This window comes from Saccoglossus kowalevskii, chromosome 21, assembly GCF_978046115.1.
Source record: "Saccoglossus kowalevskii chromosome 21, keSacKowa6.1, whole genome shotgun sequence".
Lineage (NCBI taxonomy): Eukaryota > Metazoa > Hemichordata > Enteropneusta > Harrimaniidae > Saccoglossus > Saccoglossus kowalevskii.
In genome coordinates this window covers 9,978,481-9,993,675 of record NC_140661.1, presented here as the reverse complement: position 1 = coordinate 9,993,675, position 15,195 = coordinate 9,978,481, and the positions used below count along the sequence as shown (strand labels likewise).

General features: G+C 34.9%; 1 protein-coding gene across 10 annotated transcripts in view; it reads right to left on the bottom strand.

The window, feature by feature from the left end:
• Nucleotides 1-4,058: 4,058 nt before the first annotated feature.
• Nucleotides 4,059-15,195, bottom strand: part of LOC100376277 (bromodomain adjacent to zinc finger domain protein 2B-like) — a 77,005-nt gene continuing 65,868 nt past the window's right edge. For all 10 annotated transcript variants that reach the window (XM_085495131.1, XM_085495130.1, XM_085495133.1 and 7 more), the window contains 12 exons: nucleotides 14,581-14,872; nucleotides 12,845-13,928; nucleotides 12,078-12,236; nucleotides 11,387-11,592; nucleotides 10,046-10,206; nucleotides 9,469-9,534; nucleotides 8,534-8,669; nucleotides 7,650-7,796; nucleotides 7,423-7,532; nucleotides 6,944-7,171; nucleotides 6,324-6,467; nucleotides 4,059-5,451 (listed from right to left, as the gene is read on the bottom strand). In XM_085495131.1, coding sequence (XP_085351257.1) covers nucleotides 5,292-5,451; nucleotides 6,324-6,467; nucleotides 6,944-7,171; nucleotides 7,423-7,532; nucleotides 7,650-7,796; nucleotides 8,534-8,669; nucleotides 9,469-9,534; nucleotides 10,046-10,206; nucleotides 11,387-11,592; nucleotides 12,078-12,236; nucleotides 12,845-13,928; nucleotides 14,581-14,872 — 2,893 coding nt within the window. In that variant the 3' untranslated portion in view covers nucleotides 4,059-5,291. The remainder of the gene's footprint in view (nucleotides 5,452-6,323; nucleotides 6,468-6,943; nucleotides 7,172-7,422; nucleotides 7,533-7,649; nucleotides 7,797-8,533; nucleotides 8,670-9,468; nucleotides 9,535-10,045; nucleotides 10,207-11,386; nucleotides 11,593-12,077; nucleotides 12,237-12,844; nucleotides 13,929-14,580; nucleotides 14,873-15,195) is intronic.

The window sequence follows — 15,195 nt, the reverse complement described above, 5'->3', positions numbered from 1 at the left end:
GATATTGGAATTCAATATATCTTAGATTTTGTTATAGATCTGGTAATCACCAGTATTTGAATGAATGGTCATAGACCTGACTTCCACAAGTATTTGAATGAATTAATGGTTACAGACTTGACTTCCACAAGTATTTTAATGATTGGATGGTTACAGACCTGACTTTCACCAGTATTTGAATGAATGAATGGTTATAGAACTGATTTCACCAGTGTTTGAATGAATGGTTATAGATCTGAATTTTACTAGTATTTGAATGAATGAATGAATGTTTATAGACCTGACTTCCTCGAGTATTTGATTGAATGAATGGTTATGGACCTGACTTCCACGACAATTTGAATGAATGAATGTTTATAGACCTGACTTTCACCAGTATTTGAATAATTGAATGTGTACAGACTTTCACCATTATTTGAATGTGTACACACTTTCACCAATATTTGAATAACTGACTGGATACAGACTTTCACCAGTATTTGAATAATTGAATGGGCACAGACTTTCACTAGTACATGTATTTGAATAATTGAATGGGTACAGACTTTCACCAGTATTTTAATAATTGAATTGATACAGACTATCACCAGTATTTGAATAATTGAATGGGTACACACTTTCACCAATATTTGAATAACTGACTGGATACAGACTTTCACCAGTATTTGAATAATTGTATGGGTGCAGACTTTCACCAGTATTTGAATAATTGAATGGGTGCAGACTTTCACCAGTATTTGAATAATTAAATGCGTACAGATTTTCACCAGTGTTTGAATAATTGAATGGGTACAGACTTTCACCAGTATTTGAATAATTGAATGGGCACAGTCTATCACCAGTATTTGAATAATCGAATGGCGCAGACTTTCACCAGTATTTGAATAATTGAATGTGTACAGACTTTCACCAGTATTTGAATAATTGAATGGGCACAGTCTATCACCAGTATTTGAATAATCGAATGGCGCAGACTTTCACCAGTATTTGAATAATTGAATGGGTACAGACTTTCACCAGTATTTAATGTGTACAGACTTTCACCAGTATTTGAATAATTGAATGGGTACACACTTTCACCAATATTTGAATAACTGACTGGATACAGACTTTCACCAGTATTTGAATAATTGTATGGGCACAGACTTCCACCAGTATTTGAATAATTAAATGCGTACAGATTTTCACCAGTGTTTGAATAATTGAATGGGTGCAGACTTTCACCAGTATTTGAATGAATGGTCATAGACCTGACTTCCACAAGTATTTGAATGAATGAATGGTTATAGAACTGATTTCACCAGTGTTTGAATGAATGGTTATAGATCTGAATTTTACTAGTATTTGAATGAATGAATGAATGTTTATAGACCTGACTTCCTCGAGTATTTGATTGAATGAATGGTTATGGACCTGACTTCCACGACAATTTGAATGAATGAATGTTTATAGACCTGACTTTCACCAGTATTTGAATAATTGAATGTGTACAGACTTTCACCATTATTTGAATGTGTACACACTTTCACCAATATTTGAATAACTGACTGGATACAGACTTTCACCAGTATTTGAATAATTGAATGGGCACAGACTTTCACTAGTACATGTATTTGAATAATTGAATGGGTACAGACTTTCACCAGTATTTTAATAATTGAATTGATACAGACTATCACCAGTATTTGAATAATTGAATGGGTACACACTTTCACCAATATTTGAATAACTGACTGGATACAGACTTTCACCAGTATTTGAATAATTGTATGGGTGCAGACTTTCACCAGTATTTGAATAATTGAATGGGTGCAGACTTTCACCAGTATTTGAATAATTAAATGCGTACAGATTTTCACCAGTGTTTGAATAATTGAATGGGTACAGACTTTCACCAGTATTTGAATAATTGAATGGGCACAGTCTATCACCAGTATTTGAATAATCGAATGGCGCAGACTTTCACCAGTATTTGAATAATTGAATGTGTACAGACTTTCACCAGTATTTGAATAATTGAATGGGCACAGTCTATCACCAGTATTTGAATAATCGAATGGCGCAGACTTTCACCAGTATTTGAATAATTGAATGGGTACAGACTTTCACCAGTATTTAATGTGTACAGACTTTCACCAGTATTTGAATAATTGAATGGGTACACACTTTCACCAATATTTGAATAACTGACTGGATACAGACTTTCACCAGTATTTGAATAATTGTATGGGCACAGACTTCCACCAGTAATTGAATAATTAAATGCGTACAGATTTTCACCAGTGTTTGAATAATTGAATGGGTGCAGACTTTCACCAGTATTTGAATAATTGAATGGCGTAGACTTTCACAAGTATTTGAATAAATGAATGTGTACAGACTTTCACCAGTATTTGAATAACTGACTGGATACAGACTTTCACCAGTATTTGAATAATTGTATGGGCACAGACTTCCACCAGTAATTGAATAATTAAATGCGTACAGATTTTCACCAGTGTTTGAATAATTGAATGGGTGCAGACTTTCACCAGTATTTGAATAATTGAATGGCGTAGACTTTCACCAGCATTTGAATAATTGAATGTGTACAGACTTTCACCAGTATTTGAATAATTGAATGCATACAGATTTTCACCAGTATTTGAATAATTGAATGCATACAGATTTTCACCAGTATTTGAATAATTGAATGGGTGCAGACTTTCACCAGTATTTGAATAATTGAATGGCGTAGAATTTCACCAGTATTTGAATAATTGAATGGGTACAGACTTTCACCAGTATTTGAATAATTGAATAGCGCAGACTTTCACCAGTATTTGAATAATTGAATGGGTACAGACTTTCACCAGTATTTGAATAATTGAATGGGTGTAGACTTTCACCAGTATTTGAATAATTGAATGGGTACAGACTTTCACCAGTATTTGAATAATTGAATGGCGTAGACTTTCACCAGTATTTGAATAATTGAATGGGCACAGACTTTCACCAGTATTTGAACAATTGAATGGGTACAGACTTTCACCAGTATTCGAATAATTGAATATGTACAGACCTTCACCAGTATTTGAATAATTGAATGGGTACAGACTTTCACCAGTATTTGAATAATTGAATGGCGTAGACTTTCACCAGTATTTGAATAATTGAATGGGTACAGACTTTCACCAGTATTTGAATAATTGAATGGGTAAAAACTTTCACCAGTATTTGGGTGAACTTCTTCGACATTAAACACTCATACACACATATTGTGTACTAGAATTGTATTATTTCAAAGTCTGCTATTTAAAATAACACTTCAGAATTTAAATGAAAAATTTTTTGGATAAATAATTTTGTTCTGATCAAAATTTGTGGCTGATTCAAAGAAATGGAATGCTTCAAGAACAATTACATTAAGTTTAATTTGCTGTCTCCAGGGAAAACATTCTGACCAGAATAAAATTAAGATAAATTACTAATTTGAGAGATGTTAGAATAAATAATAAAAAAACCACTGAATGCCTATAATTGTGCGCCAAATGTTTTTTTCTTTTTTAATGTTGGCCAAAATGGTGTTTGATCTACAATTTGCAAACAATTACAAGGTGCTTACTTGAAGGACTGACAAAGGTAGACTTGCTGTTCAACCTTGTTTAATTTCCTTCAATGCAATGAAGTGAAGTGACTTATATTGAAAAGATGTATGTTCAGAATTTAATTGTGTTTAAATATATATATATATATATACTGTTCTTGAGATGACGATTCCCAAAAAACTGCCTTTCAAATGTTACATTTTTGTTACCAATTTTACAGTTTGATCATTTACAGCGTTTACAGGAACACATTTTTTGTAAAAGCCACTGTGACTTCTCGTCCTTATGACTCCATTGAAATGTTCACTCAGTTACAAATTTTTAATGAAATTTGTGAAAACTTCTCGCAAAACGAATGAGGTTTAATGTAGTTACTATTGACGGTTTCGTACAAGCTTTAAATGCTAGTGCTTGTATGACCTTGTGTAAGACTTGCTAGATTGGAAATATAAAGGACAAAAAATGCAGAAATATTATTTCAATGAAAAAGTTTATGATACTGGAGAAAAAAAGACTGGCAATGCCAGAACCCTGAAATGCAAATAATTGGCAGTTACAAGATAGAGACATCAAATACTAAAATATGAGCAAAAATTCTTAAGTCAACATGTACAAACTGGGGTTAAAAATTGCAAACAAAAAAATATGAATCATTAAACTAAAAAAAAACAATTGCACACAAAATCAGTTCAGTATGTAGGTTTCATCCTAAGGGAGAAAGGATGAGCTAAAAATAACCACGACAGCTATAATCCAACACAGACTGATGCCATTTATATCTGTCAATCAGCATAGCCCAAGCAACCCTGGCAGAAAATGCAAAATAAAAAAATGGCATTCTCAACAACATCAAAAAATAGGAAATAGTATTTCAGACAAAAATTGAATACAGTTTGACAGAAGATATAAACAACACAGGAAAGTTGAATGAGTAAAGAACTGACTTTACAAGAAAAAGGCACATCTTTCCCCTATTTTGGGAGTTGACTTCTTTTTTTTTTAAACTTCGAAAAAAGACCACTTGATTTATAAATAAATTGAGGTTGTAATTACAAAAGGATATCTAACCATACACAATATTACATATACTGGTTGCTATGGATGTGAAATGTAAAGCATTAGTTGGGCTAAGCCACCACGTTAACTAATAGTTCTCTGTAATACTTAAAGAGAATTCAAACATACGATCACAAGTCACCACGTTGAAATCTTTCTGTTGTAAGCCGAATCATCATTGTATTCAATCGCATTCAGTCGTGAACTACTGTATACTCGGAAGTAACCATAAATAACAGAAAACAAGCAAAAGGATACCCCAAGCGAGGAAAAACACCAACCCGTCACCAAATATCACCACCCATCTCTACAAAATGGTCCCTGTGTTTTCATCATTTTTAAGTCTAATTTTCACCACAAAAAATGGTAAAATATGTACAGTCTATTGCTTTATTTTTTACACTACAGAAACAGTCACCTTAAATGGGTGTAGCAAATAATGACAATAAAATTGACTTATTAACATTAATTAATTTAAACAGGAAATAGTAGACAACAATCGCTACTATACATTTACTATTAACGGCAGTACCATCGACATCTACACATATTACTTTTTTGGCAGCCGCACACTTTGGTATGCAAATGAGGTTCATTGCACTAGTGCCACACAGCCAAATTGCTAACTAGTTCTGCAATCTGTGAACGCTATGATTGGTCCTCAGTATTAAGTTCGACCCAGCGTTTCCTAAAGAAGCGCTGCATAGAATGTCCAGCTCTACCAACGTCAGAATCATCTTCGTTGAACACTTCACAGTTGTGAAAAACTAAATGTGCATCGGCCTCAAAGTCATCTCGGCAGCGATACCTGAAAATGAAAATAGAAAACAAACAATCAGTTGCCAGTTTTTATAAATTGTATAGCTTAAAGCTTCTATTAAAATGGTACAATGCCACAGAGGGAATGCGGCTTGTATTAGAACATCTATACATATGGAAATGTTGAATTTTTGGTGCTCAATTGTTCAAAAAAAAATGCGTGCGACTTTTATTAGGGATGTGGCTTCTAAAATAAATTTTAAAGTACTAAATTATTATCAAATTGAATTTAGCATTCTCAACTTCTGTAAAAAGTTCTATTTGCATTAATCAGTAAGGTATTTGTACTTTTCTCATGTCGACATCACAATATGACATGTCTGCATCACATTATGACAGGTCAGCATCACACTACCATATGTTTGCACACTTTTCCTTGTTTAAAGTGAAATTAGCAACCAGACTTTCTCGCCCAAATTTTTCTCCACTTTTTTTTCTCCTATGCTTCACTATTTCTGGGAATGAACCCCGATTATGGAGTCAAACAAACAAAATTTTAGTAAATTTTCCATTTTTTTCTCAAAAAATTTGGTTATTTTTGTGCAGGAAAGTGCAGATTAAACTGGACTACTTAGTGAATTTGTGATAAAAAGAGGGAATTGGTGGTGAAAAGGCTAAATGTTGAACACTTGGTGGCACAAACATAAAATGCAATTACACATTTCAGTCTGTTATTTGCTTACTAAATTAAGACTACAATCGGCAAATATGTATAATGAGGTTATCATGAGAATACAGCAAAAGTATGCAAACAGGCAAAATGGGATCACATTGGTTTGTAGACACTTCACAAGACTCCCATAGTAGCAATAGTTCACAAATCATCTGCAGTAATATTTTATTAATATTGGTTTTACTTACTGTCCATCCCTCAGTTTACACTTCATGGTGTGGAAGTCCATTGGGTGTTTTATAACTTTTTTGTAAGTGGAAAATTGCTTGGTATCAACAGGCATCAAGAAAGGCCAACCATCATCATGTTTCTCCATCTCTGTCAAAATCGTTCTGTAATAACAAGAAACAGTTATATGACAAAAGTTGGTATGGCGATAAAAATACAATCGGTCTGGCAGTAGAATTATGATTAGTTTGACGTTAAATTTATATGTAGTTGCTACAAATAATGGTTCATTGTGGCACTTTGTTTTGCTGTACAAGTGTATCCATGTTTAAGAGGCTTTCAAGTTCAGGCTCGCAATATGTCACACAGGAATATAATCACAAACTTCATTTTTCTTGACAAGTACAATTTCTTTATTCAATCCGTTATTAGTTAATATTGAGTCATTTAAATAATATGCAATTCTGCAGACTTGGTGATAAGTATGAGATGTAGTTGCTGCTATGGTTATGTATACCCCTTCTGGTGGGGTTGATACAATAGAAATATTCTGTAATATAATTGTCACTAACTGCTGATATTTAAATTATTACTACTTCAATTAATGCATTCACATTAAATATTTGACCTTTGACCTTACCTGCATGGAGCCATGTCTTTAGATGATTGCTTTCTGTTCACTTTGTCTTCCTTAAACTTGTCGGACCAATCTTGAGATCTGCTATCAGAGTTACTGCTATCTGAAGTGGGAGGGGGCGACACTGGTTTCACCTCCTTCTCCTTCACCTTCTGTTTCTTTCCTTTACCCCTGGATGTTTTATTCTTCTGTTTTTGACATGCCTGGCAGAACCACCTTCCCCTGGGCATCCTGCAAAGTGAGGACGATTGGATAGTGAACACAACTTGAGGCCAAACTCCATCCACACATCAAGTGAAATGTAATCACAATTTTTCAAAGTAATTCCTTGAGCTACTCTAAAGTTTATAAAAGTCGCTGTGACAAAGATTTGAAGCCACTATTTAATAATTTTGAATGAACGAACTCAAAGGTTCTCATTTCTCATTTGCTAAAAACACACATACACTGGCTCATTGCTTGAAGTGAAAAATTATACTAACTTTAAAAGCGGTGGGTCAATACAATCAGGATGATATGCTCTTGGGCAGTTTTCACATTTCACTAGTCTGCCTTTATGTCGACATAACACACAGATATATTCACCAGTAGCCTGAAACAGAATCAAAAATTGCATTTCATTTGGATATCTTCATAAATGTTAGAGTTAAAAAAAAAAGGAAGGTAGAATACAAATTGCTGTTTGAACTCTAGAGGGCAGTATGCTTACCTTGTATATACATTCATAGCAGTACCAGTCACCTTCTGGTATACTATTCATTTTAGGTTTAAAGCAGTAAGTATGAAAACCTTTATCACAGCCATCACATAGTAATAATAACTCTTCATTGTCTCCTTTCAGACAAAATTGACAATACTGAAATGAAAAATTAAAATATTGAGAATATCTTACTTAACATTAAAAATGCTCTAATAAGTTGTTGGTATTCTACCGTAAATGTCAGCATAGCACTGTAGTACTACAGCAATATTCTATCAATTATTCAATTGTTATTAAAAGAATTTGAGAGGGAAAAAACATTTTGCAAAAGTCATTGCGACTTCTTGTCTTTAGGCTCAGTGAATAGTTGACTGTTAAAGAACTTCCTGAATTTCACTGACTTTTAAAACATCCAAGCCATTACATAGTCTTGCATGTGGGTCCCATGTGACATGTACAACGTGTAGAAAAAGTGAAATGTTTGTTTATTATAACACAAAATGTCACCGACCAGTATCACTTTGAAAGAACCATTACATTTTTTTTTGCTAAGGATTTATAAAGACATGATGATTCTATGGCATTCACAAAGTCAAAATTGTTCGAATGACACTGACACTCCAAGTCATGGAACTAAAGTGAAATTTACACTGCTCCAAAATTCATGATTTTCACTAACTAATCAACCAATTAAAGCAGTTTATGATATATAATGTGATATAGCAGAAACATTTTCATTAGATTTAATTTCAGCAGATTTGAATGTTACAGAGATATTCACCTTTCTACAATTAAAATAAACACAAATAAAGCCCTAATTGGTAAGATGCAGAAAGTACATGATGATTTTAACTACTATTGAGTGTCAGATAGACAATTGTTTCACCACTTACCACTTTCATGATGGACTTTTCCCATGCTATTGAACGTTCTAAGAGATCTAAGCACATTCTAAGCTGCGCAGAATTGGTGGCCACTTTCACAGCTCCTCTCCAGTTTGCCAGACCTTTGGTAACATCTTCAGTTGGGCTGCAATAATGTTAACAGTTAAAAAATATTGCATAGAAAAAGAAGCAGCAGCATTGTTCAATTATTGATGAAAAGCACCAGTACCCAGTGGGTGTAGCTAGGTAAAAATAACAGCCTGAAAGACTGGCCTATCATTGGTTGAATAAATGTCACATGATACATGTATAATAAGTTAGTTGGCTGTTACTCTCATGTTAAAAATATTTATTACATCACTGAAATGTAATCATAATCCGGTAGCTTCTCTCTGTGAGCTACTGTAAAATTTCATGAAGGTCGATGTGAAAAAAACAATTTGCAGATTTCCTGACTCACGAAATCAAAGCATTTTAGTGTTTTTACAGTAATTGTTGGGATTGAGGACACGGCAATCCATCTATGTTATTTCCTTTATTAATAAGCCTATTTGCTTATTATGTAAATGAGGTGTGTCTACAAAAAAAATTAGTTAAATTTCAACGAACATACCAATACCGTATTTGCTTTATTAAAAAAAGGCATTGCTAATAGAAGTATACATAACCCAAAAAATGGATTTATTGTAAGCTAGATCATTAAATATAACTTTTGATCAGAGACTCACAAATGTCATTTTTGTAATCACATAAACAACTATTTTGGTTTGATGTACTTCTATTAAAGACAGTCTTATACAGTCTCATGCAGTTGTGTAAAATGCAAGTGGCTCAGTCCACAACAGAAAACTCATAATTGTTTTAATTCAGAGAATTCAAAAGAAGAAGCAGTATTTACAAACCATTTGCATGGCTGTGCAGGGCAAGGGTGGAGTTATTCTTACCTTGATGGTCTGGAATCATCGTCCGCTGCTCCTACCCCCATCTTGTCAATATTAATCTGCACGGTACTGTAATATAAATAACATGGGATGTACTGTGATGAACTGAAATACTTTGTATCTAGCCATTTCACTCACTTTAAAATCCAATCTCAAGTATACATATGTAATATACAAAGGCTAGTTTGCCTGGCAAAATTCTGTAAATCATTTTATACCACTATCAGATGATATTTGGCATTATTGGCTGGGTGGGGGTGAAGTTGTGAGAACGTCACTGTGACTTAACCTTCATCCCGCTAGCCCACCATACTTTTACATTGACTTGACTAGATAATGGTTAAAAATTCCATTCATACCAAAATTTGCAGTTTTCACATGATGCACTAAATATGTTAAAATAACACAGTAATTGTGCAGTTCACATTTTGATTTTTTTTACACTCGCTGTAGACACTGCATGAAACTCATGATAAAACAATTGTTTTTTCATAGTGAATTGTTTATAGTAGAACTCAATGAAGCCAAGTATGTTTACACATAATCATGTCAGACCACTGGGGTAGCAGAGGAAACCAACCTTTTACTAAGAGGAGCTTTTAGATATCTACGTTCCACTGATTTCTCCAATGTAAGTAATCTATCTTTAGTTATCTCCAGAACATCAACACCACTTTTCTGGGCTGATTCAAGACTTTCCAGGGTATCATCCGATGAGGCCTTTACTCGTGGTTTCCAATTCTGGTCAAATATGAACAGAAAAAATGTATTCAATAATCAGTGAACACACAATCACTAAATATATTCAGTGTGATAGTGATGATGACTCCAGACATGGCTGTAGCTCTGTTGCTACTATTTTGATTGCCATGGCAAGCAGATTTCTTTACAACAAACTAACCCAGAATGAATTTAAAATGTTATGGTTATTTGTTTTCAAAAAACATTTTATGTTTATTTTAAAATTGCAAGGCAATTTGTGCTTTTATATTTTTTTATTTTCAGTGAGAATCTTTCTTTCGAAATTTTGCCAAAACTTATAAACAAAAGACTGATGCGTACATTTCCAACTGCAGCACAGGAACCAGCATATGTTTATTCGGGCTAAAAAGTCATCAGAAAGTGATCAGCTGGTTATCCACAGTATGGGCTGCAATGAGCAAATTGTTACACATAATTACACTTGTGAGCAGTTGAGAATCAACGCATCAGACCCAATAATAACCTAAAGGCAGGGTTCGACACTCACCTGGTTCTCCTATCCTGAGTCTAGTAAATTTCATTCAGGACCAGCATAAATGTGTGGGTGGAAGTCCAAAGGACTAGTGTTTTTTTCTCATTGTTTTAATGAATGGAAGGACAAGTACCCTTGATTGTAATTTTTTTATTATGAAAGGTAAAAGGAAAATGTTCTGCAATGTGTGCCGAAAGTATGACGCAGGCATGTAAAGTGAAAGGATGTACCAATTTTAAGTTGGATAGCATCAAATTATACAGTATCTTTGCCGACCATACCAAAAATTTTGCAAGAAATACTGTGGCAGAGAAACACTCACAAATTGCGGTTATGTGAACTTGCATACAAATCAAGAAAATGATTTGGTTTGATTGAGTAATAAAGTTGTTAGTTGTACACTAACGTTTTTGTCAGTTACAACTATCACAGGAGTGCAGGCACACATCTCTGTGCAGGGTACATATACCTGTCCCATTATCTCCATTCATGACTTACTGTTTGAGAACAGGTAGGTAAATGTTTTCTATATTCAATTCAAAGTGATGGTAAAAAGAGACTACTCTTGGAATAAGTAGCAGCACCAGTAAGATTTTAGTTGGGATAGCATTTTTCCAGGTTGGCTAGCCCTATTAGATAGTGATGAATTTTCTCGACTGCTTAACCCTGCTAGAGGTCCTCCTTTACCTTGATTTGCATACTGGAACTGAACACCTTATCTTCTAATGCTTCCACATCTTCTAATGCACTCTTAGTCACTTCAAATGCTACTTCACAAGACCAGTCCTTGGTGTCTGGCATTAAAGGGTCATGTTTAGTATTCTTAGATTCCTCATCCTCATCATTGTCCGACTCATCGTCGTCATCATCATCTTCATCATCAAGCTGGAAATCTATCAGATGGGAGAGAAATCTGAACTGTGAGATACATGTATGTTTCACTAATCTTTTGAATTATAAAACTAAAAATTCTGTAACAGACTTGTATGGACATATATGACCAATTCTTTTTTAAAAAATATCCTTATATTGGAGCTCTTACAGTAAGTATAGCATTGTAGATATCGTCAAACAAATATTGTAGTATGTCAGTGAATTAAAACAAAATAACATAGACGCGACAACCATGTTTAGAAGACGGTGATCATAATGAATTTTGTATTTCAATTAGGCACAGGACTACCCGGTAACACACAAATTGAAATAAGATCAAGCTTGTTTGTGTCCTGTTTACATCACAAAAACATTTTATTGCTAGAGGGCGCAACATATAGAAAAGGTGTATTGTAATTAAAACAGGTCACAAGGTCAAATGCAAATATCGTTCTCTGATTAAACAGAATGTCATGAATAAATCGCCAGTATTTTCTCTACTTACATTCACTACCTTTCGCAGTACAAGCAGAGGACGCAAAGTCAGCGTACTTCAGTAAATTCTTCTGCAGTATTCGCTCCCTGATACCTCTTGGATGCAGACATCTTGTAATGTTTTTAATGGTTTCCGGCTCCACTATGTGCCACCAACCAAATTTCATATCTACCGGAAGAAAATAATAACATAGATAAACTATAGAAGCCTTGAAACTTTGAGTTGCGCATGGATTCAGCATGCGAGGTGTGAGTAAATCTAATCTTGCCAGTCACGACATAACGTAACAACATAGCAGAAAAATAACAGAGACAAAATACAAAAGCACAAAAGGAATTCAACCAAGTTTCTTGACATACATTCATGCAAACAACATTCATTATCCTGGAAATAAATACACAATATAAAAGATTGTACATGATTGGCTACCCAAACCTAACACCTAATAGACAGACCAATAAGAGAGCAGCTTGTTTGTCAACATAATTTTTTTACCCAATCAAATTCTGCCTCGTATATATATGCTGTGACTCCACTATGAATCATTCACTTATAAATTTCAGATTTTGCACTGCCCCTCACTGTGTGATAATAGAACTCGCACAGAGATGTTCAATTAAACAATGGTATTGACAACATCATTGTCATGATACGATACAATATCAGCAGTGCCTCACACTTTATCTCCTACATATAAACACAATTATTTGGAAGTGATTTATTGCTGATCAATGTTAACAGAGAAATAGACATTAAAATCTTTTATTAAAATCTACCTTCTGGTATCGGAGCAGCCACTTTGTTTTCTCTCTCACCAAGCAAGGCTTTCATGTTCGCCATGGCCTCATTTTGAGCCTGTGCACTCATAAATTCTTTACTAGCCTCACACAGGCTCTGTGGAGAACTCGTAGCGGAGGAAATCAACGAACTAGGAAATCCAAATGCTGACATGGCAGAAACTGGAATAAATCCGTGAGCTAATCCAGGGAATGCTAAACTGGGTGACGCAGACGATGTTTTCAGTCCTGGAATGGGAATGGTCGAGAATGTGCCACTGGGGATATGGAATGCACTCACTCCAAATGCAGGGACAGAACTATCTTGCATAGCTTTGTTCGGTGAGCTGTGAGTCCTTGGTGTCTCATTGCAAGGCATTTGCGGCAGGATACTAAACCATGGTTTAGTTCCATTAGGTTGATCTGCGAGTCCTTTCAGCAGCTGCTCAGCTGATATTTGCCCTGAGGAGAAAGAAGAAGCAGCCATAGCAAAATGGCTATCATTTTTCTGATGTACGTAGTTATCAAGTTTCACAAAACCTGCATTGGATTCAGCTTGGGTGACCGGAGGAAGTCCACTGTTCAACCTGAACGTATTCAAACCAGCCTGAGTTTGTGTAGGACAGTGTGATGTAACCGTGGCAGCAGCATCACTGACTGCCTCAGATGGTGCTAATGCATTGCAATCCGATTCTGGCTCTTGTTTCGCAACTTGAAGTAGTTCACTTAATCTGGAGAAGTTTTCTGGTTTTTGGAGAAACAAGTTTTGTTCCGGTTCCGGTTCTATTTTAATTTTTGGGGTTGCTCCTGGTGTGCTGCTGGCTGTTGGCATCGACAGATCCAGCGCAGTTTCTCGACAAGGTTCTATCTGACTCTTAATCTCTTCCTTTTTATCAAGTTTTTCCTGATGTTCAAGTTCATGTTTCATGTCATCCGGTAATTCTGCACTGGCCATCCCTTCCACATAAATACCACCTGCATGGGGAAGAACCCAGAATCTACGGCGAAATCGATCCTGTCCAAAGGACATAGCACGTAGCGCATGAGATGCTTCAAACAGTTTGTTTCGAAACTGGCATTGTTGCTACAAAAATAAACATAAGGGATGTCAGTTATGTAAAACATATAGTGATGACATGAGACTCATATTTCCTGTATGGTTAACATTAGTGTGTGTATCACATACAGATCTTTTTTTGTTATTTACTGTATGTAACATGTGAAATAAATGTATGAAACCATGCCATGCTACTGACTAAATTTCAACAAGTAATTACATAGTCCCTGTGATTTATCAAATTTTAGAAATATATGAAGTTGAACCATGAATTATCACAGCAAGTCATCAATACAGCTCCAGAACACATTTATAACAACAAAATGACTGTTGGAAATTTCAAATTCGATCGGAAAAACAAAATGACATGCATCAATGTCCCAATATGTTCAATATATGTAACAACAGTTGTCCATGTATGACTGAGATCCAGGCTAGAAATGGGAAAAATGCAATCTATGAAAGTGTGTGTGCTACTACTAGAGCAAAGATGATACATATATACACCAGTTTATTAGAAATCACAATAATGCAGCTCAATTCCTTTCAATACTAGCTGTTATAAACATTTGTTTTTCATTGGATTATAGATAACTGCTCGGCCAAAATGATTTATTGATTATATCAGTACAACGCCCTCTATGGCAGGCCCTCTAGTGGTAGATACAATCATTATTACCTTGGTGAGTTTGTCAATCTTCTTATCCATCTCATCCGCATTAGTTGGTTCTGTTTCATCTTCAACGTCCTCTCCATCAGCACCAGTCTCCTCTGTTCCATCACTATCATCATCATCCTCTTCATCCTCATCCTCGTCTTCGCGTTTTCTTTTCTTACCAATTCCTGACAGGTTGCTATTGTCTCCGTCCATAGTCTCCAAGGTGGTGTCCAAGAGACTGGTGGAGTCATCTAGGTTGTTAGCTTTCACAGGCATTGGACGGTTGAATTTTTTCGCCTGCAAAGTTCTCATTCTTGAAGAAGAAGAAAATTATTAGCGTACAATTAATATATCCTGAGTACATCAACCAAAAACTATAACCTTTTCACCACCAGTTCCCTCTTTTCATCACAAATTAACAAAATAGTCCTGTTTACAGTCTGCACTTTCCTTCAGAAAATTGGGACAAAATTAGCCAAATAGTTTGAATAATCAAACAAAAATCAAGGCAAATTATGTCTCTAAAATTAGGGTTCACACCCAGAAATATTGAAGAATACAGAAAAAAAGTGCAGAAAAATTTGGGTGAGAAAGTCTGACGATGAAAAGGTTAAATGTTCTATTCAACAATTTTCA